General features: G+C 34.5%; 1 protein-coding gene across 9 annotated transcripts in view; it reads right to left on the reverse strand.

Annotated features, from left to right (window-relative positions):
* Nucleotides 1–24,562, reverse strand: part of dennd4a (DENN/MADD domain containing 4A) — a 343,904-nt gene that overhangs the window by 308,127 nt on the left and 11,215 nt on the right. For 6 of the 9 annotated variants that reach the window (XR_015514341.1, XR_015514340.1, XR_015514343.1 and 3 more), the window contains 15 exon segments: nucleotides 24,047–24,116; nucleotides 23,525–23,694; nucleotides 21,066–21,304; nucleotides 20,908–20,974; nucleotides 20,706–20,764; nucleotides 18,941–19,085; nucleotides 18,650–18,825; nucleotides 18,059–18,159; nucleotides 16,021–16,242; nucleotides 14,286–14,431; nucleotides 6,910–7,043; nucleotides 4,872–5,004; nucleotides 4,578–4,784; nucleotides 4,329–4,457; nucleotides 1,458–1,602 (listed from right to left, as the gene is read on the reverse strand). Coding sequence is in view for 5 of the 9 variants with exons in the window: in XM_087292118.1 (XP_087148244.1) it covers nucleotides 1,458–1,602; nucleotides 4,329–4,457; nucleotides 4,578–4,784; nucleotides 4,872–5,004; nucleotides 6,910–7,043; nucleotides 14,286–14,431; nucleotides 16,021–16,242; nucleotides 18,059–18,159; nucleotides 18,650–18,825; nucleotides 18,941–19,085; nucleotides 20,706–20,764; nucleotides 20,908–20,974; nucleotides 21,066–21,304; nucleotides 23,525–23,694; nucleotides 24,047–24,116 (2,143 nt within the window). In the remaining 4 variants the exon portion in view is untranslated. 9 annotated transcript variants of the gene reach the window in all.

Consider the following 24,562-nt stretch of genomic DNA (forward strand, 5'->3'; position numbering starts at 1 on the left):
TTGGAGGGGTGGTATGTTAAGGCAGCTTGTTTTAATTAAGAAAGCCCTCTCATGCCTTTCTCTAATATGCTGTTTACAGCAGCCCAGGCGAGAAAGTAGATGCCATCGAGTGCAGACTATGTGGCTGAGGAGGCGACTATCGACTCTCATCTTAATTGGAGCCATTAAAGTCTCTCCGGTTGAGCAGGCATGCTGGATCAGGCCCGAGTGAAGAGGGGGAGAGATAGAGCCCCCCTGAGGCACAAAACTCAAGTAACCCTGTTTCCCTGTGCAATGATGGAAAGTTTTTCTAACACTGAGAAACGATATTGAGTCGATGCTCCCCTGTTGGCTAGGCTAACATCTCAAAGGGCATCTCGTTACTCTGTAATAACTCTTGTGATATAATGACTAATCATTCGGAACAATGATTAAATGTTCTGGTGGAGCAATGGGAAACAAAATGATTATTATGTAATGTAATGAAAGCAGCTACCAGGGGTGGAAACTGACAACTTAGTTCCTTTGTTAATGCATTTAGGTACATTTTCAAGTTTATGTATTGTGTCTGAGTATTTGTTTTTTGAGAAACTTTTCTTTTACTATGTTACATTTGAAAACTTAATATTTTCCTCCACTGAACTGGAGAGATCATCACCTGAAGCGATAGCAGTGATTGATTTGTGAACAAGCTGATAGTTTCCCTCTTAATTGGATTGCAAATCACTGTGAATGATTAATTTGTGAATTGGACTAATCCGATTGTATCTGTTCTCAAGTCAACAGAAAACTGATTAAAATGATTGAGTCGGAGCGAATCTTCAATTAATGATTCAATGATTCAAATGATCCAGTTGCATCAAGCTTCTAGCAGACAATTCACTGATTTAAACGACCCAGTTTGAATGAATCTAAACTTAATGATTCACTTAATCAAATGATCAGTTCATAGAAAGTCTTAAGTTAATGATTCACTGATTTGAATGATTAATTGGAGTGAGTGTACATTTAACTGATTCAAATTATCCAGTTAAAGCAGGTTACTTTTATAGTCATGGTCAATGATTCACTGAAACAAATGATCAGTTCATAGAAAGACTTCAGTTACTGATTCACTGATTCAAATTATTCATTGGAGTGGGTGTCCATTTAACAGTTAACCGACTCAAATGATCCAGTTAGAGCAAGTTAGTTTAATAGTCATGGTTAATGATTCATTTAATCCAATGATCAGTTCATAGAAAGTCTTCAAGTTATGATTCTCTAATTCAAATGATTTGGTTTGAGCTCATCTTCTGTTAACAATTCACTGATTCAGAAAATAGTCATATTTACAATATCCATTAGTAATTTAAATAAATGTTATGAAAATTTGTTTTGTCCAGCATCTTGGGTGGATTTTGTAGCTTTTACATTGCATTAGGAGACTATCAATGCTTTTTTGGGGAGAATAAGTGCAACAGAGTTGGGGGTTTTACCAGAAAGATGAGTGTCTTTCGGGTGGGTGGTCTGCCTCCTCCATACTTGTTTGAACAGCACCACACCCCGGACCACATTTCTCAGCTTTCCCCACAGGAAGTATCCCCCTCTGGTGGAAGAAGGCCATGTGCTCTCCAGGACGGCCTGAAGGGAGAAGAATGCTACAGTAAGAGACACACACTCACATACAGATTAGCTGAATAATTCTACAGTACAATGCCTCTCATTATCTTAAGTAGATTGTGTTCTTTGTCAAGGACTAGCTGTAATTACTCTGATAGAATTGGAGCAACGCTCAGCTGCCCAGACTTATATCTATGCCAGTGTGTCCTCCTGGTATTTTGGGACAATTTCCAAAACACACACACACACACACGCACACGCACACGCACACGCACACGCACACGCACACGCACGCACACACACACACACACACACAAACACAAAAAAAAAAAAACGATCCCCAGGGAGATGATTGCTGGTCTATGCTTTTGTCTAATGATAACAGGCATGAAAAACAAAGTCACATGCCAAATCTGCTGCCAGATGAAGGTCCTCAAGAATTAGCAAAACATACCTCTACAGATAAATCACTTCTCTTTTATTTTGAAGAGCTGGTTTTACAAACTATATTTCAGTATTAAAGCAGCTCATATATTGCATAAAATGTATGTGTGGTATTTCATTAGATGCAAAATGCTAAACCAAGTGGCATTTGGAATCAAACTATGCCAGAGCAGTGGTTGTGTTGGTAATATAAACTGGGTTGCAGGTCTGTCCTGATTCTGTCTGTTTTAGTTGCAGTTAGCAGGAAAAATGCTAAAAGCAAAACTGCAACTAACCTTGTGATTGTGCATTAGTAGGATTTGTAAATAAATGTGCTTATCAACTTTTAAAATTAGGAGAAAAATGTCATATGCTGTTTGTTTTTGATGTATTTTGCATAAAAAATTGTATTAAATTAGATGAACACTGTTTCTGTGACATTTCTTCACCCTCAAAAACCACAAGCAAAACACCAGATTGTTAAAGACATACAGCCCACGTTAAATAAAAAAACAGCTCCATATCAGAGGATAAACAAGTCCTTTCAATATTGAACTCAATCTAGAAAAATATACACTTTTTGGGGGGTATTTTTTTTTTGTATTTCAGGGTTGAAGAAAAGAGCCATTTTGGTGCCTGCATCAAAATAGTTTTTCTCAGTAACTTTGGTCCATTTCTCAGATCAGAATAGAAATTCTCAAAACTACCTGTTCAATCTTCACATCATTGTGTCACTTGTGCACATCAGAAAAGCAGTTTCTCGTTGCAAATGCTTTTGTACAATCATGCAAATGATTATGTGCAGTTCTCTGATGTTACAATATCAATTGCTTATGTCATGTTGAGCAAAATGCATTATTTGGGTCTCTGTTGAATTGTCTCACACCCTACAACATTTGTTAATGGCATAAGTTTTTACAAGCAAAATGACTGAACAAGTTGTAATAATATTTTTCATAATTCATTTTTTAATATTTTTTTTTTATTAAATTAAATTAAATTTTTAATTTTTTAATAATTTATTTTTCTATACATTTCCATTTAACTTTTTTCTAAATCTGTCTACAACTGGTACATTTCTCCCTGGTGAATCTTGATCTTTTCTAATGAAGGTCTAAAAGGAGATTGATTGTCCTATGTTCACATCTCTACTTTTGTTTTTTCTTTATGCTTTATGCTATGCATTGCTGTCTTTTCCTTTCTGTATCACAATGATATGATCTGTCAACAAATTACAGCACAAACAAACAGACAAAAAATATTGCGATAGTTTACATCAGAACAGCTCTTCAGAGTACACTGTTATTGTCTTATCCGCACACAATAACACAAGGAAACGTTTATAGACAAAGAAATTTAGTTTTGAGAGATGTCCACAGGACTTTGAGCATGGAGACTGGGTTTTGCAGGTAATCCATGGTGTTTTGCTATTTGTATGTGTTGTTTTGAAAAATGCACTTACTGTTTGGCGAATTTTAGTTCTGATCTGAGAAATGCACCAAAGTGACTGAGAAAAACTGTAATGTATATAGACATTATATTATACAATGCAAGCAAGGATTTAGACAAACCCATAGATAGATAGATAGATAGATAGATAGATAGATAGATAGATAGATAGATAGATAGATAGATAGATAGATAGATAGATAGATAGATAGATAGATAGATAGATAGATAGATAGATAGATAGATAGATAGATAGATAGATAGATAGATAGATAGATAGATAGATAGATAGATAGATAGATAAATAGATAGATAGATAGATAGATAGATAGATAGATAGATAGATAGATAGATAGATAGATAGATAGATAGATAGATAGATAGATAGATAGATAGATAGATAGATAGATAGATAGATAGATAGATAGATAGATAGATAGATAGATAGATAGATAGATAGATAGATAAAACAGACAGACGGAAGGATGGATGGATGGATGGATGGATGGATGGATGGATGAACGAATGGCCAGATGGTTGGATGGACGGACGGACGGACGGACGGACGGACAGACAGACAGACAGACAGACAGACAGACAGATATAGATAGATAGATAGATAGATAGATAGATAGATAGATAGATAGATAGATAGATAGATAGATAGATAGATAGATAGATAGATAGATAGATAGATAGATAGATAGATAGATAGATAGATGTCTATAGAAGTCGAATATTTAACACAACAGTATCATCTGCCGCTGTGGAACCTTATATGGTAATCTCTACAGTTATTTTCCTAATCATATTTTTTTATGTGAACGGGCCTTGAAATGAATGTGTATATTTTAACATGAGAAAACTACACTCACTCTGTTGTAGTATCCATATGTAATGGCGTTAGGCTGAACTCCGGCTTTCTTCATCTCAAACAGGACTCGAACCGCTAGAACAGGTTGACCATATTGCCCACACAGCTGCATCAGGACTCGATAACACACCTCCAGAGGGCCAGAAACAAACCGTTAAACACAAAATCACAACACAAGTGCAAGATTCTACAGTCTAGACCTGCAGCACTACTCGCAAATGATCAAAGCAATCAATAGAGGCGACTGTACCTCATCTGGAGGCTGCAGCTTTTTGTCCTGCATGTTTCTTAGCACATCGTAAGCAGTATGCAGAGCGCGCACTTTAGAGTGACACGCGCTGACGTACGCAGGCAAACAGATGAACCACAGACCGTGACAGTGCCTGAGGAGACATTTAGACCACATCTGAGGGATGGAGGAGTAGGTTTTGGCCATCCGCTGGGCTGATTTGATCTCCTACGGAGGGAGGATCAGGACATTAGAGAGGAGGAGGAGGAGAGATTTGACAAGTGGGATCATGGGTTAGCGTTTGAAAATATAAACCTGTTGGGAGCGACGGAATATAGCAGCAGGGCTGATGGGACTGATGTGTCTCAGGGCTGATGTTGCTTTGGGGACTCTGAGACCATCCTGATGCTCACAGAGTTGAGCGTTCAGTGCCGGGAAGCCGCTGTAACTGTAAGACATCCAAAGATTGTTACTGTCAAGACATGTCAAACGTTATTTATCAAAGCCACAACGTTACAGCATGCAGCACTTAATGCAAGAGTTCCATTGAGATTCTGCAGCTTCAGAGAAGATATTAATATGACTACAAATCTGCAGATTATAAAAGCTAAAGTGCAGTTACATTGAAATGATATGAAATATATAATTAAGCATAAATGTGTGCCTAACACTGATCACCAATATATGATAAAATACACTGTAAAAAATGCTGGATTCGACCCCATTTCTTCTTGTTGTTCTGACACAAATTGATAAGTTAACTTAATTGCTTTTACAAATTGAAGTAGATTGAACATAAAACAATTAAGGTTTTCCAAATAAACACATAAGAATTGTGTTATTTCCCATTTTTAACTCATTTTAAATAAGTACTTTTAACAAGCAACAAAAATCCTTTTTTATAATATAATATAATATAATATAATATAATATAATATAATATAATATAATATAATATAATATAATATAATATAATATAATATAATATAATATAATATAATATAATATAATATAACTTAATCAACAGTTTTGTCTGGTTCTTGAATCTGACTGGCTGATAGCCGTGTGATATTCTGCCAGTAACAGCACTCATACTGCCTCTTCACCCTTCATCTTTGTGTATTACTCTGCCCACATACAGCAACAAGCAGAGGACACTATACAGTTTGACAAATATTCCTGCTGTTGTATAAAATAAATAAATAAAGAAAAAAATTATAAATAAAATAAAATATAATATATTTCCCAGTACTGGGTTGCAGCTGGAAGGGCATCTGCTGCATAAAACATATGCTGGATTAAATGGTGGTTCATTCTATGAATAATATAATATAGTATAATACTGAATTTTATTGAATTCAATACTGAATACTTTCTGCTTAAATACACTCTTTTGTTGCTTGTTCAAACTACTTATTTAAAATGACCTGAAACAACACAATTATTGGAATTTTTGTTGGGACAACTTAATTTTTTGTTTCAATCCACCTAAATTTGTTAAATCTATAAAGTTAGCTTTATGTGTTGGGACAATATGAATGAATTACGTGGAGCCCTGCATTTCAACAGTGTATATATGCAATACATTTTTTTATTTAAAAATGATTAAATATTGAAAACAACAGTTAAATATTTATGAGTATTTATAAAAGGCATGCCACAATTATGCTAAAAAGATGTTTACTTAAATGATAGGACAATCTTAAGTTATATTTATACAAAATCTATGTGCTAAAATGGATATAATTTTTCCTCTGCATTTTAAAAAGGTTTTTGCATGGACGGCAATGTGATCAGTATGATCTCCATTCACAAACATCTGTGAAAATGATTTCTAAAAAAATGTTTCAAGGATGACAGGCCAGTAGTTTGCAATGTCAAATATGCATAACATCACAGTTTTCAAAACAAAGTGTATCTTTTTTAGTATACTCTGATATGACAATGTTCTTGTTTAAAAAAAAAACGCACTTTTAACTTAGTTTGTTACGTTCATTTTGTTTGTTCAGGCCCCCAAAATGTACTCAAACGCACTAAAGTTTCATTTTAAAACGTTATTATGTAAACACAGTGTTAATCCTCAACGTCAAGAAACCCCATTGTTCGAAAACCACACCAAATCCCAAAATAACAGATCCCCTCAACATAATCACATGCTCTCTAAGGGGTGTGTATTATTGCTTTATAGTAAGAGTTTTTCTGAAGACCCGGGATCCTCCGAGAGCTTTATTCATCCTGCTGTGAGAGTTTTTTTAAGGGGATTACACTACCGCAACAATGCCATCTGTGCGGCAATGTACTGTTTATGTGGTGGTGTTGCTGATCGTGACAGCTTGTGTTTGGTCTGTTGTACCTGTAAACCATAGGTGGCTCCTCTCCTTCTGGAAGTGCTGGCAGCTCTGGAGGGCTGATGAAGACCGTGTGTTCGCTCCGGTGGGATTTGTCAAGTTCAATAAGCCTAGTGTCCTCTGGCTTATCGCTGTCCACCTATAGTAAAAACACATTCAGTCAGACCCAGACAGCTCTTCCGTTTCTACACAAACTTACACTCGCTATGAGCAATGACCAGTGATGGAGAAAAAAAAAACATATTTTAGCTTGGAGGCTAATAGAGGTCATTTGAAAAGAGGAAAATATGTTAGAAAGCGGAACCGGAGAGAACATTTATGGCAACATGAAGGTTTAAAAATGGCATTTGTCACATGTTTATGTACTTTATATTAGTTTATTTGAGTTCCTTTATTATTTCTTGAAAACTGTACATTTATTTGCATTATATCATTATTTGTTTTAGTATTTTTTGTATTATTATTTTCAGTTTTGTGTATCTTTTTATTTTTAATTTTACATAATTTATTTATATTTATTATTTTTATTTTGTTTAGAATTTATCTTTATTTACTAGTAATCTCAAATCAATTAATCTATTTTATGTTATTTTTTAAAATAAATTTGATTATATTATATTTTAGTAGATTTTATTTTAACACTATATATTATTGTAAGAATTGTACTTTACATTTTCATTTTATTATAATACATCTTTAATATATATTTACTATATTTACTGGAACTTTTTTTAATTTTGTTAACTTTAATTCAAAAATTATTCATAATTTTAATTATTTATAACATAATTGTATTTAAATAGATTATTTTTTATTTTATTTAGCATTTATCTTATTTATTTCAATGTATTTTACTTCCTTTTATTTGTTTTACTACACAGAAAAATCTATTATTTCTAATATCTATGTTTTATTTATATTATTTATATTTATATATTTATGTTTTATTTAATTTACAGATGAAGTCAGTATTATTAAACTCCCTTTTTCTTTCTTAAATATTTCCCAAATAATGTTTAACAGAGCAAGGAAATTTTCACAGTATGTCTGATAATATTTTTTCTTCTGGGGAAAGTCTTTTTTGTTTTATTTCGGTCAGAATAAAATCAGTTTTTACGTTTTTTAAAAAGCATTTTAAGGTCAAAATTATTAGCCCCTTTAAGCTATGTATTTTTAATAGTCTACAGAACAAACCATTGTTATACAATAACTTGCCTGACTACCCTAACCTGCCTAGTTTACCTAATTAACCTAGTTAAGCCTTTAAATGTCACTTTAAGCTATATAGAAGTGTATTGAAAAATATTTACTAAAATATTATTTACCGTCATCATGGAAAAGATACGATAAATCAGGTATTAGAAATGAGTTATTAAAACTATTATGTCCAGAAATTTGTAAAAAAAATCTTCTCTCCGTTATACAGAAATCGGGTATAGAAATAAACAGGAGGGCTATTAATTTAGGGGGTTTAATCATTTTGACTTCAACTGTATATATAAGTTTTTTTTATCATTTATAAAACTGAGAACTGAATCCGAAACCAGCCACGAAGCCTTGCCAAGGGATTTTCCACTGTCTGGATGTGCCAAGAAACTTTAAGCACAGATGATCTGACCTCAGATCAGACAGAGCACAGGTTTTAGTGTAAATGAGCCAGATAATCTCCCACATCGTTGTGTCTGACAGATCTCACATCTGTATCAAGAAGCTCTGATCCTCCATCTGCCACAGACACATTGCAAGTGCGCTGACCTGAACTTAATGCTCAATGTTGTCCTGCTTGAGGGCCGTGAAACCGTTCCAGAGCTCTTTATAGGCCAGCCAGAGCTCAGAGGAGCCACTGTACATTTAGCCTTCAGACAAACCCTGTCTACAAGCCTGTAAATGCACTATAAATGCATCATAAAGCCCATGCTATTGTAGTACACTGAAAATGAGGAAAGCTTTATGTCTATCGATAAAGTGAAAATCCATTTAAGCCTCTGTTAAGCATCCTCAGCAAAAGGGTTTTGGATCACATAGTTTTAAAGTTATTGGGCAGACAAGAGTGACACGGCAGATTCAGGTACTTCCAGCACTTGCCAAATGAGATTCCCTGGGAAGGTTTTAGATCAATCTCTGCCTTTTTTTAACAGACAAAAACAGCACTGATGGCTGTGGTGTCGATTATAGAGCTGTGTAATGCATTAGGATGCCACAAGGCACTTTCCATGAATACGGTACAAAACAAAGTTTGAAACCATAGGAATTTATTTATTTTTAAATATTACATTTATAAATACCCACATAAAATATAATTATTGTTGCTGTTATTATTCATATTATTATTAATAGTAGTAGCAGTAAGTGTACGAAGATTCTTAAATCAAGATAAATTTATTGAAGATATAAAATGACTGAAATAAAAAGATCTGTGAAATGTAGTTTTAATTTCAGTTAAGTTTTAAGTTCAGTAAAAACATTTGTTCTTACTGAACCATAAAATGTTACATTTCTAGGCATATATACATCTTGGATTTTGTCTTGAAGGATGTTTAGATATCTATAAAAAAAAAAACTATTAGCCAAATTATTAGAAAGTTTTCCCAGTGCTGTTTCACATGAGAAAGACATGTTCAATTTTTTTTTTTAAACATATCATACATTCATTCATTTTCTTTTCAGCTTAGTCCCTTTATTAATCAGGGGTCACCACAGCGGAATGAACCGCCAACTTATAGAGCATATGTTTTACACAGCGGATACCCTTCCAGCCACAACACTACAGCCAGTTTAGCTTACCCAATTCACCTATTGCGCATGTCTTTGGATTGTGGGGAAACTGGAGCACCAGAGAAAACCCACACGAACATGAGGAGAACTAGAAAACTCCACACAGAAACCAGCAACCTTCTTGCAGTGAGGTGATAGTGCTACCCACTGCGCTGCCCCTAAACAGAATATCTAATAACTAATTTCTCTTAGTTAATTTCTTGCCATGATGACAGTGGACTGACAACATTTTACAGTGACAACATTTTAGTTATTTTGCAAGATACTAGTATTCAGTTCAATTGAAAGGCTTAACAAAGTTGAATAAGTTAACTAGGCAATTGATTAACTAGCAAGCCATTGAACAACAGCGGTTTATCTACAGCTAATCGAAAAAAATAATGCATAGAAAAAAAATAAGGCACAGGTGTCAAACTCAGTTCCTGGATAGCCATAGCCCTGCAAAGTTTAGTTTCAACCCTAATTAAACACACCTGATCAATCTAAGTGTGCTTTATGCTTGTTTGAAACATGCAAGAGTGTTGAAGCAGGACTGGAACTAAACTCTGCAGGGTTGCGGCCCTCCAGGAATTGAGTTTGACACCCCTGTCTTATGGGCACTCTTAACAATATTCACCTAATTTTTTGGTTCCAGCCAAACTAAAGAAATATGACTTTCTCTAGAAGACAAAATATAACAGGAAATACAATCAATATGTCCTTGTTTTGTAAAACATCGCTTGGAAAATTTGTTAATTTACAATTGGCCTTTAACTGTACATACATTAAAGAAAATATTTTTCTATTTCAAGTTGTGGAAAAGCAAGTTACAACCTATTATTAAGACTCGTTTTATAAACTGCTGAAACTCTGTATTAATAATAACACTGACATTATTTTTTCCATCCATCAACAACTGCTTGACATGTAGAAGATAAAAAGTCAGCCATTCTTTTATTGCAAAAAACTATAATCAGGATAATCTAGATTCAATCCTGGCTTACAAAGCAAACGCATAAATGGATATTGGAAATGATTTTATTGTGTGAGAAAAAAAAGCATTTAGCAGTGCATGCGATTTGTTGCCAAGGACAGCAGTGAAGTACACTGTTTAAAAATAGTTTAGTAGTATAACCTTCCACAGCAGAACACCGTGTATGTTTAATTAGAATCAAGTATTCCCGAGAGCCTTGAAATAATCACAAACTGTGCCCAACTTACACTCTATTCAACTCTATTCAGTTGTCAAAATGTGTCATACTCTAATTACTACACAGACAATTCATGAAAATTCAAGTAAAAACATGCAATACCACATTTACACGCTGAATCCCATTCAGATCAGTTTGCAAAATCTTGTTAAAAAGAGTTGTTTACAGGAGACTCCCATAAAGGTTCATTTGAAACAGTGTGTTTTTTACTGTAGACTATCTCTGAGAGAACAATTTGAATCAGTGAGTGGTTTCCTGGAGACTCACTCTGAAAGAATCACTTTAATCAGTGAATCATTCACTGGAGACTCACTTTGATTGGATAATTTGAACCAGTGAGTTGTTTACTAAAGACTCAATCTGAAAGGAGACTTGAATCAGTGAATCATTTACAGGGGACTTACTCTGAACAGATCCCTTGAATCAGTTAGTTGTTTACTGGAGACTCAACTCCGAATAGATCAATTTAATCAGTGAATCATTTATGAGTCTCACTTTGAATCGATCACTTGAATCGGTGAGTTGTTTAATGCAGACTCACTCTGAAAGAATTGCCTGAATCAGTTAATCATTTATTAAAGACTCACTCTGAATAGATCACTTAAATCAGTGAACTGTTTACTGAAGACTTACTCTGAATACATCATTTTAATCAGTAAATAATTTACTGGAGACTCACTCTCAATTGATACTTTAAATTAGTGAGTTGTTTACCAGAGACTCACTCTGAAAGGATCTCTGACTCGGATGTACACCCGAGTTCTGCAGACACATTCACACTAGCTAAATGTACTATGACATCAAACGAACCCGGGTGCGAACCCGGGTGCGAAGCTTGTGTGAAAGCACCATTAAATCAGTGACTCCTACACTGGAGATTCACTTTTAATACATCAATTAAATCAGTGATTCATTTAATGGAGACTCATTATGAACAGATCATTTGAATGAGTGAGTTGTTTACTGGAAACTTGCACTGAACAGATCACTTGAATCCATAAATCGTTAACTGAAGACTCACTCTGAATGAATCACTTTATCTTTATGGATCACTTGAATCAGTGAATCCTTTACTAAATAAGTTGAGTTGTTGACTTATAAACAGATGTCTGTGCAATTACTAAACTGATTGTTCAGTGTAATTTGAGAACTGATTCAAACAATTTAACTCTTAAAAATATGTAATTCAGTAGTGAAGTAAAAATACCACTGACGATATGTCATCAGCAAAAAATAGGGCCAAAAACAGGATGAAAAATGATTGCGCATTACTTAATTATGCCGAACTTTAAAAGTAACTTTGTATGACTGAGGTTTCCCATAGTGATCGAGTTAGTTTCGTGTTCCGGCGGTACATGGTTTGTCCTTTTCTGCCCTAGTTCTTGTTTAACGCCCTCTGTGAACACAAGCCACAAACCCACGCCAGTTTAAATCAACTCAAGCTGTCATTTTCATTACCACCGCAGTGCTAAAGGACTGTCCTCCAAGGTTCTTTCAAAAGGAAAGGACGGGTCAGCGCAGGATAAGTGTGACTTTCATTGATGGCAGAATAATTGAAAGTGCGAGGCAGAGCGAGTTGAACATTCGTCTTTACTAGCAGACTGAAGCCTTGTGGGGAGAACGATGGGCTGAGAAATGACTCCTGTTCCTCTAAACAAGAACAGATTGTGTGCCTTTGTTGAGACAGATATAAATGTACTACAAAGGTGTGATACAACTATTTGAGACTATATTTGTCAGCACTTCAGGCAAATAGTTCACTGAAGGAATAACTTCAGTCTGGGTCATGCAGAGAAAAGGCAGCATTTGCAAACTTAAAGAGATGCAAAATGGTGTAGGGCACAGAAAGATTCATTATGCATGCAGGATCTGCAGAGACTCTGAAGTAAATCGCAATGTTTTTAATAATGAAAGCAGAGAGTGCGCGCCTTCAAAGACAAGATTTATTTCAGCCCGTGGTGAAAAAACCACCAAACAAAACAAGTTACGATTATCAAATTATTCTTTTTTTTTACATTTTATTGCATTATTTTATTTTATATTTATTTATTTATTTATTTATTTTACTGTAATATAATACATTTCCCCTATTTGTTTTATTGACATTTGCTTTTCTATGGATAAATTAAATATATTTTTAAAACTAGGTTAAATTATGCATAGAAAAACAAATGAAAACAAAATAAATAGGGGGAAATTAATTATACTAAAATAAAATGTAAAACAAATGTAATAAAATAAACTAAAAGAAATTAAACAAATTTTTTTTTTTTAAATAATTTTATTTTGATTTACTTAATTTTGTATTATATTACTTTTTTATTTTAGCATATTTTATTACACTTTTACTAAAATTGTTACATTTCAATTATAGTATTATAGTTTAAAATTGTATTTATGTAAACATTTTAATTAAATTTCTGCAATCAAAGTTAATCGTTCAAAATTTGTACTTTTTTTATTATATTTGGATTTTTTCAATTTTCACTTTTTACATTTTATTTGAATTACTTTTATTTTCCTCTCTTTATTTTGGTTTTGGCTTACATTTGTTTTACTCTACATCATTTAACTTAATTTTGTTGTTTTATTTTATTTTATTTACTTTATTTATAAAGTAAATATTTATAAATATTTATTTATTTTATTACTTTTATTTACTTTATTTATAATTTTCTTTATATTTTTATTTATTTATATATTTTTTTTACTTTATTTGACTTTAAATTACATTTTATTTATATTACATATTAAATTTACTACATTTTATTTTATACTTTACTATACACTTTATTTTCTTTTACAAAACATATTTAAATTACAGCATTACTGTCTAAAAATACAACTTTGTCAATGTAAATTCTACTTTTGCAATCCAAAAAAAAAAAACATTCTCCTGATTATTTTTAGTATTTTCTACAATAGATATGACTCATATCAGTTAAAAAATAATCATTTAATTCACCAACTTACCTTCCCTCCTTTCTCTGTGCCAAACAACTGCTCAAGCAAGCAAGTAAAGACAACAGTTAAAGAGAAAAGAGACGAGAGCAGTGAGAAAAGCAAAAATAACAGGAGAGCCTGCTCAGATAAAAAGCCAAAATGGAAAAATCAACAAACAAGAGAGCAATACTCGCAGAAAATTAACAACCTGACATAAGCCATCCCAAGGGAGCATAACAGCACAGCTAATAACAACTTAGAACGTTTTCCCTTACAGTTCTCACAAATCACACTGTTTGCCCTCCCTTGAACTTTTTGTTACAAGTCCTTTGCTAAGAGCCAGTAATGTAATTTAAGATATTAACTCTTTAGAGCCTTGTTAAAGCAATTAAAGGTGAATCTGAATAAAGGGATTTCATGCACTTTTTTTTGCAGCAGTGAAATATGCATACATAGAGACCAAAACGTCATACCTTGTCAACGCAGTCATCAAAGAAAGCAAGGCTTGCATCCTTATCGCTGACAAAAGAGCACTCTTCAATGAAACGAATGAACATCTGAGTCTTAGTCATGAGGGAGTAAAACTTCTGATGGGATCGATCACGACTCTTCAAAAAGCCTGCAAAAAGAGGCAAAGTCGTGAATGATGGGAAGCGAAGACACCATTGCAGTGAGAAAAGGGGACAGGGTTCAGGTAACTGGCAAAACAATATAATAGAGGTAATCAAAGCAACAATACAACAAAAATAATATATACAGCTATGGAAAAAGAGCTTAAATTTACTGTATTTATAAGTAGTGATCATTAAAAATCCACCAAATACTCAATTCTTTACACTGATTTCTTAATTATTAAATAAAGTTTCAGAATTCTTATTGTATTTCCTAAAAAACGAATATAAACATGTCTGAACACATGGCACATTTTTTGCTATCAATACAATAAATGCTCTGTAGTTCAAGGGTCAGTTCACGTCAAAATATTTTATTCTGTTATAGACTGCTCACCTTCATGTCATTCCAATGCCCTGAAACCATTTTTCATCTTCAGAACACAAATTAGGATATTTTAGATGAAATCCAAGAGTTCTCTCTTCATTCGTAGACAGCAATGCTACAGACTCAGATTCAAAGTTCAGAAAATTACCAAAAACATCCTCTAAACAGTCCATGTGTCTTCAGTGGTTCAATCTGAAAATTATAAAGCTATAAGAATACTTTTGAATAATGACTTTATTCAATAGTTTCTTCTCCTCAGTGTCAGTATAGGTCACACAAAGTCTTCTTTATGCACCCTATACTGACACTGAGGAGAAGAAAACTGTTGAATAAAGTCATTATTTTCATAGCTTAATAAAATACCGACTGACCCTCTGAAATATTTTAACATTTTCTTGGACTTGGAATGAGTCGGGACTACTGCAGTCAATGGAGGATCAGACTTCTCGAATTTCATACAAGACATATTAATTTCTTTCATGAAGATGAGCAATTAATTATTTAATTTTCAATTTTTGGTGAACTAACTTTTTAGAATTTTGAGTTAAACATTATTTTTTGTTTTATAATACTAATGACACGTCTTAAAAATTAAAAATACAACTATTGTCATTTCAGACATCAAGCAAAGGTGCCATTACAACAAAGAAAGGTGATGGCGTTCATTAGTTGATCTCTATATTTCACAGTCACAGTTGTCACTTGTGATTAAACACTTAATCAGTCAAATTTAAAAAGAGATGTCTTAAATTACGCGAATTACACCACTGAGAAAGCCCGAGCGTCGTGTGAAAGACGAATCCGACTAAAGAAATGATTACATAAGAGGCTGCAGATGTGTCCTCAGACATTCGATTAATCACCACAGTTTGCTGGACCTGTCAGCCGTGCCTAATTTCCAATGGGGCTTTATCAAAATCGCCACAATCATTTCAAGCCTGATTTAAGCCAGACTCCACAGGCACGAGGCCAGAATCGAGCATTCAGAGCAGCTGCTGAGCTTCACATTCCTCTAATACAACAACAGCGGACTCTCTGCATGTGTGCGGGTCAAAACAAGCCACCGAGGACCTGAAATGCATTGTTTTTTTGTTTCGACACCAATGACGCAACTCCATTACAGCTGTCATTGAGCTTTCACAAACAATACTAGCTGTGTTGACATACCAGGACAAGAGAAAGCTCAACACGTCTATTTTGACTGCTTACCTTGCAGATCAAAGAGTGAGCTGGCGTCTGTGGCTTTCTCAGAAGGAGCCTGTGTGATGGGCAACAGGTATGAGCGGTAGCCTTTCAAGATGGCCGCCATAAAGCGCAGAAAAGCCTCCTGAATCTCCAGCTCCAACGTTTCCAGACTTTTCCCACCACTGCCAGGTTCCCGTTCGCTCATAAAGGCCTCCATCTGTCCTTCCTCACGACTCATCTGATAACCTGGGGAGAATTGATGCACAAGTTACATTACAGTTCAAAGGTTTGTATGAGTTATATCCAAACACACATCCTATTCTTATGCCCCATATGATGATGCATACATCTCCAAAACCCAACAGATGGACAAACTTATTTTTATTAAAACAAATATAATTATGCATATAATAAATAACATTTCTAATAATTATAACATTATACAAATGCAAATTGTCATGAATAAACCGAAAATGTCTGCCCCTCCCCCTTAAATATATTACAAAATTAATAATTTTTTGTAACATTTTAATCCTTTATTTTTTTCCTATGTAGAGATATTTATGTATTGCTGTACATCCTGTGTGTATTAAGCAATGTGTAAGCGTTTGGAGCTGCATAGGTGCAAAATTAACACAGCTGGACATTAGACCAGCTTTTACTTGGTCAATGGTACTGTATATTTAATTTTCTCAAATTAGCAACGCGCCAACAATGTGCCTTGGAACACCTTTTTAGACCGAAATACCCATGAGTCCACAAAGTGGCACAAATGGATTTGCTATTAAAACATCATGGCGGAAAATGTGAAAATTAGTGCTGCGCTAGTCTGAAAATAGCAACAAATCACACCATACACATCTCGCGCCTTATTGCGCCGGTTGTATGATAGGGTCCTAAAAGTGACAGCAAATACATTAAAGATGCTACAAAGGATTTATTTTTTCCCAAAAATGTTAAAGGATGTCAATGCAGGTAATTTTCCTTAAACAATATGCAGTATAAGTACTTTTAACACATAATGATTTCTGCAGGATCGTTTTAGAAGAAACCTTAGAAACAGACAATTAAAACAAATTGTAATATTTCAAAATGTTACTGTGTAGAGATTTCACTTTATTTCCAGCCTATTTAATGTTTTGTCAGTTTAGTGGCTAATTCGTACAAATGTGTAAGAGTTCAGTCATAAAAAACTACGATTTTAAAAAGAAGGCATGGCATCCAGATATATAAACTAATGAGTGTTAGAAGGTCAGAAATTTTTAATAGACAACAGAAAATGGAACAAAAATAATGATTGTGTTAGTATAATTATGTATTAAAAATATATAGATTTAGTGTATAAAGTGTGTATAGTGTTAGTGTTTATCTATTAAAAGGAAGAAAGTGTTAGTGTGAGCATGTTTTCTTTTTCATAATATCTAGAATATGCTCTCTCAGTAACGAAGATATAGTAGGCTCAGTTTGAGATATGGTGCATTATATAAGCTCCTCTCACATTACTTCTAAAAGGTCAGAAAAAAGACCATAGGCTCTGGCTGTTTTTGAACATCCCCATCAATAGACACATAATGTTCTCCATAAAACATATGGAAACACTATCACTTATCACAGAAAAATGCATCATGCTTCCCTGTAAATAACTCTTTAAGCCTGATTCTACGAGATGGTACATTCCATACAGGGCATTTTAAAGAACCAAAAACACATTAATAATTGGGTTCAAAGTCTGGTTCAAAAATCAAAGCATTAATCAGCTCTCAGGTATCAGATAATATCCAAGCACTCAAAAATAAGAGACCTGTGTCTTGCTCTGCCTTTCTCCAGCCTGTTGACCCCATCTCTAAATCTCATCACATCTCAAGGATGACTGCATTTTGCTCTGACCCACTCGAGCATTCATAAAACATTGTTAGGTAATAAAAATGATACTGTCATAGACCAAAAAGGACAGTGGAAGGCCATTTAAAGTGTGCAGTCGAGTGAACTAATATCGCCCTCGAAGGGACAGACAAATGAAATCATTTCTCAGTTAACACCACGGTGACCTGGCCTCACTAACCCTCATCCAGTTGCTGGTGGAGATTGCTGAGGGTGTTGATCAGATGTTTACAGGCTTTTCTTGGCAGGATCTTCCAGGTCAGGGATCTGCGCTCTTCTTTGCTGAAATAGGTCACAGATGTTGATCATTTTAGAGAGTAAACAGCAAACGGAAAAGCGGGTCCAAGCCTGTGAACAACAGCTTTACAGTTTTAATATAGCTTTTACGACGTCTGCAAACTTTTAGGTGCATAATGACACAAACAACACAAGAGCATGTGTTCAACACATGGTGGAACTGAGAGCCTATCTTTACTATGACATTCCACACTGCTCATATATCTCTATCCTGATCTTTTAAACATCTGCATGAAGATTAAGATCACTGTAACTGAGAATTTCACTCAAAAAATATTTGCTATTGCGAAGAGTCTCTTGAGACTTAAACATAATACAGTGCGAAAGACACTAATCATCACCTGTATGTGGAAATTACTGTTTATTTGGGGAATTTATGTGGTAAAAGATGACTTTAGTGCAATTCTGTAGATCAAAAGTCAGGACAGAGTCTCTTGGGAATTCAGAAGTATGTATAAGTCAAAAGGTCACTCACTGAGTTATAGTGTTTGTGTCCAGGTCCACACAGCTTATGTCCGTCGGTGGCTCATAGAGGTCAAAGTACCGCGAGTCCACACCAACAATGAAAGGGCATGGAGCACTGAGCACATCTGCCAGGGCCAGCGGGCAGAGAGGAATGTATGGGCACGGCCAGTGGAAGGGGAAAATCATCTGCAGGACAGGTAAAAACAAGTAGAGACATGAGGTAAAGGGGAGAATAGAAAACAAAAGAATGACAAAAGTAGTAATGAAGAAACTTGAATGAAAAATCAGGTCTTCCACTTACCGATACCAGGGCCTCGGTGACACTGGTTAGAACAGCAGGACGTAAGGAGTGCACCAGGATCTTGTGTTCGGTCACAGCTAAAACCAATAGAGTTGCTGCATTCTTAGGGCCAAGATTCAATAGCAATGTAGAGAGTCTTCCTCCACTGTGGAAAACGAAAATATGAATGTAAACACACACACACCCATGCAACATTGTATTTACTAATTAAACAAAACTTCATGAAAAAAACATTAATAAAAAAAAAGTACAAAAAAAAAAAACAGATAAAATCAAAAATAAACGACCAAACCAAACAACAATCCAAACTAATTTAAACAAACTTAACACAAAAAAACTAAAAGAAAAAACATGTCAGTCCAAAACAAAAAACAAACAAAACAATAAAACAAAACAAACCAAAACAAAACACAACAAAAACCAGCCAAACTACTTCCTTATCAATAAACAAACAACAAAAACATCTACACCTATCAAACCAATTAAACACAAAACAATTTACCAATTAAACAAAACTTAATAAAAAAAACATAATGAGTCCAAAACAAAACAAACAACTAAAGCATTTAAGAATCTAAACCAACAAAAAACTAAATAAAACAAAAACACAAAAATATACCAGTCCAAAACAAAAACCTAACAAAACAATAAAAAACACCAAAAAACAAACCAAACAAAAAGAAATACACACAAAAAACTGCCAAACTGCCAAACAAAAAACATCAACACCCATCAAATCAATGAACACACAAGACAAAACCAAACAAAAACAACAAAACAATTTACCAATTAAACAAAACTTATATAATTAAAACAACTTAATATAATAAATTAAAATAAACAAAAATAAACAACCAAAACAATCAAGAATCTAAACAAATCTAAACAAATGAAACACAAAAAAACTCAATAAAACAAAAACACAAAAAAACATCTCAGTCCAAAAAACAAAACAACAATAAAACAAACCACCAAAAAACAAACCAAACCCAAACTACACAGGATATCATAAACCCAAACCAAACCAAACAAAAAAATCAATAACAAACAACAAATCACTTTTCAAACCACTGAAACGCAAACTAAGTTCCATATAACAGCCATTTTCGTTTTGAAGAATCCCCCCTTCCACCCCTACTCCTCCTGGCCCAGTGGTTAGCACTTTTGCCTCACTGCAAGAATGCCTCTGGTTCTAGTCTTTACCAAGCCAGCTGACATTTCTGTGTGGAGTTTACATGTTCTCCCCGTGCTCACAGGGGTTTCCCCCGGTTTCCTCCCACTGTCCAAAAACATGTCACTTACGTTAACTGACTAATCAAAATCGGCACTATAGACATGCTCCTAGTAAGTAGTTATCTCTTAAGAGCAATCACTATCTGTTCATTAGCTACTACAGCAGGGGAGTTCTTGAGATATACCAGAGCTCAAACTCCCCTCTTGCCTTATAGACGGGAGGGAGCCCCAGGCTCGAGGATCTTAAGAGCTCAGGGCTCTCTCCTGGGACAGCATGCCAATCAAGCTTTATAATCAATTATCAGCTAAGTGTGAACTCTTGAAATGTCAGAAAATCTGTTTGCATGGATATTAAGATTTAGTTTTAAATATTGGCATATTAACCTTAAACAAGCAAAACAAATGCATGAGGAGTCACAACTCATATTAAAACTCTACCAAGTTATTACTTAACCAGGTGCTGCTAAAGTATCACATCATGCTCTGATCAGCATTCATCCAACATGGTCAGTGTATCTTGTGTCGGACTTACCTCAGAGGGAGAGGAGAGGAAACGGGCTGGCTCAGCATCAGGCTATCATGTGGAGACAGCTGTGAAAAACAAGCACACAAACACGCGGTCACAACGAGACGAGGGCCAGGTTTGAAGCTATTTGACCATACAATGTCATCTGTTTTGATACTTTAAAAACAAAACAGAGCTTGAAGCAAGACATGACGTGCACCAGACTCACCTGCACCAGGATACGTGGCCTTTGAGAGGAGGGAAAGGGAACCTTGTGCATGAAATGAGAAATATGCCTGTGGGAGGGGAAATTTTAGTAAGTAACTGTAAAGTGGATGCAACATGTTTTTTACACAAGCAACCTTCAAAATTGTCCCCACAACTCACTTTTCAATGGGTAGAGTGTGTGGACCTGAGATGGAGTATCTATAGAGGAAGGTTAAAAAGTTACGAAAAGCATCGAAAAAGGGCCAGTGAGAGAGAAGGCAGATGCTTTTGTTGGTGTGGACAGTCATGGATCCGTCAGGCCTGAGTCCGTTAGCCTGCAGTCCCAGCTGAGATCTCTGCTTTTCAGTCAAATGCTCTTCTGGGTAGGGCTCATAAAACTGTATGGCAGCACCATAAACCTAAAAAGCATAAAATATACTCATGAATACCTAATAGAAATTAGGTTAATTTATATTTTCAACAACAACAACAACAACATGATGTTGGAACTTTACTAAAATGCACAATGGTGACTAATTTAGCCTACTTAAAAGGAATCATCATCTGTATCTATTTTAAGACGTGCTTTTCTCAGATGTGTCCAGTGAGAATCTGATATGGAAGATTTATTTTTAAATGTTTGATCTTAGAAAATTAATTAATAAATTCTTACTTTGGCATTTATTAAGATTAAAAAAGACTGTAGAAATATTTATTCATTCATTTTCTTTTAGCTTAGTCCCTTTATTCATCAGAAGTCACCACAGTGGAAATGTCAACTTATCCAGCATATGTTTTACACACCAGATGCCCTTCCAGCTGCACCCCGGTACTGGGAAAACTGTAGAAAGTAATGTTAACTAATTAACTAATGTAATGTAGATTACTAATGTAACAAATGAAAGCTTTTTCTATAGTGTTAGCAAAACTCTATATTATTATTTCAAAATATATTTTAAAAATACTAACCTAAATCAATTGCTTTAATTGCTACAAGAGAATTAAGGCATTGTATTTAATACACAGTATGAAATGTGGATATTCATTTTTAGAATGGCTAAAGATTACATTCAAATATTTATCGCCTCACAGAACTAAATGGCAGCACCATAAACCTAAAAGCACAAAATATCCTCATGAATACCTACTAGGAATTAGGTTGGTTTACATTTTATAGAAATGTAAATTTACGCTGGCTATTTTTGTCTACTTAAAAGGAATCATCATCAGCACCTATTTCAAGACTTTCTTTCATCATGTGTTCAGTGAGAATCTGATATGGAAGATTTATTTTTTATATCTTTTAGATCAGAAATATCCCACTTGATTTTAAGTTATTTAGTTAAAATTGATAAAAGCTTTCACAGAGCATTAATGTAAACATTTGATCTTAGAAAATGAATGAATAAATTCTTATTTTGCCATTATTAAGATTAAAAGAGATGTAAAATTATTATTCATTGTGATTAACTTATGTTAACTAATTAACTGATGTAATGTAATTAACTAATATTACAAACAAAAAATGCTGTACTGTAAATTTAAAATAAAAGAAAAAATACATCCATTCATTCATTCATTCATTCATTCATTTTCCTTCGGCTTAGTCCCTTATTTATCAGGGGTCACCACAGCAGAATGAACCACCTAAAAATACAAACTTCAACCTTGAATTGCTTGCAACAAGTGAATTTACGGTGAGCATCGCATTTAATGTACAGAATGAATTGAGGATTTTCATTCTCAGAATGGCGTAAGATTATTTATTTATTATTTAAAAATATGTTATTTGTATATAAAATACATAACCATTTATATTAAATATATTTATATTTAAATATAAATATTTTGTGGCGGTTCATTCCGCTGTGGCGACCCTCGATTAATAAATGGACTAAGCTGACAAGAAAATGAATGAATGAATGAATGAATAAATATTTTGTAAATATTTATTATTTACAATTATTTATCTGAAAATGGTGCTCTCATAAAACTATATGGCAGAACCATAAACCTAAAAGCACAAAATATACTTATGAATACTTTCTAGGAATTAGGTTGGTTTACATTTTAAAGAACACATGAGGTTAGAACATTACTAAAATGCACAATGGCGGCTATTTTAGTCTACTTAAAATGAATCATCATCAGTTTCTATTTCAAGACTTGCTTTCCTTAGATGAACCCAGTGAGAAACCGATCCACAGCTTTATTTTTGCTGTCTTTTAGACCAGAAATATCCCAGCGTAGCCATGTTTCTTTGAAGCCGCTCACCTAGGTGAATAAATTATACAATGCTGCAGCACAAATAGCCTTGAGAGTTGCTGGGCTGAGAGGAGAGTGAGTCGAGTGTACTGATGTGTTTGACATAATTGAGCTGACCCAAACAGCACTTTAGCGATGCATTATTAAACAGGCCAATTATATGTGCTCATCTTATTTTCAATTCTTTTCCGGGGGCCCATTATTCACTGGCGTTTTTGATTTTCCGCCTGCACCGATTTTGTAGCTGCTTTAAATTCTTTGCACATCGCTTAAGCAGACAAGACAATTCGCTTTCCACTGTGTCTGATTTTCTCAAAGAATGATGGAGCTGCGGTGAGAAGAACGTGTGTTTGCGTTTGCTCGTGCGTGGATACCTTTTCTCCAGAGGCGCCTGTGAGAACGAATGTTGAAAAGACCGGAAGAGAATATTTGGTGTGAGAGGACCAGCACTCGATGGACGCTCCCATCGGCAGGCAAAACAAGGGCACGGATTCAGGCAAAGGAAAGGAATCGTAGTCCTCCTCTGGGTATCTGGACAAAAGACCTGCACACACCATTCAAACCATCAATTAGGCTGTATTCAAGACAATTAATACTGATCACTGCAATCGCCTGGGCTATAATTAATGACTTGACCCAGACTTCCACATGAGAAGATAAGCGTATGCAGTGGTTAAAGCGTGAATATGTTTGGTGCTGAATTCTGTGAGCGCCAAGATTAACAATGACATCATGTTGTTCGTGCTACATGGGAGTATCAGGTTTCCTCATCCGCAATCGCATCCCACTGCTATGATGGGCTTCTCGCTAACGCATCCTGTCCCTCCTGCTGCTCATTGCGAAATGCACAACAAAACACAAACCGTCAAAAACAACTGAAGACTGAGATACAGTACCTGCTTTGAATGCAAGTGTGTTGGTTTTGGCCAGAGATTTTTTGTAGCACAAGTACACAGAAGACCCCCACTGTAAAAAAAAGAAATGACATGTAAATGTAAAATACGTAAAAGGAGGCTTATTGTGATCTTGTTTTATTTTTCAGAATCCCGTAATGTCTGCTTTACCACCCGACTAAAATATTTTACACAGAGGAGTACAAGTATTACACGTGCCACTAATGATAAGATAAAAGGGTCACATTTTACAATAAGGGTAATTAGTTAATGTTAATTAATGCATTTACTAACATCAACAAACAATGAACAATACATTTAGTACTGTATTTGTTCATGTTAGTTAACGTTAATGAAAATACTGTAGTTCATTGTTAGTTCATGTTAACTCATGGTGCATTAACTAATGGTAACAAGCATGGACTTGGATGTTAATAGTACATTAGTAAATGTTTAATTATGATTAATAAATGCTGTACATGTGTTGTTCATGATTAGTTCATGTTAGTAAATGCATTA

The sequence above is a fragment of the Danio rerio genome, chromosome 18 (genome assembly GCF_052040795.2).
Source record: "Danio rerio strain M-AB ecotype USA chromosome 18, GRCz13ab, whole genome shotgun sequence".
Classification (NCBI taxonomy): Eukaryota; Metazoa; Chordata; class Actinopteri; order Cypriniformes; family Danionidae; genus Danio; species Danio rerio.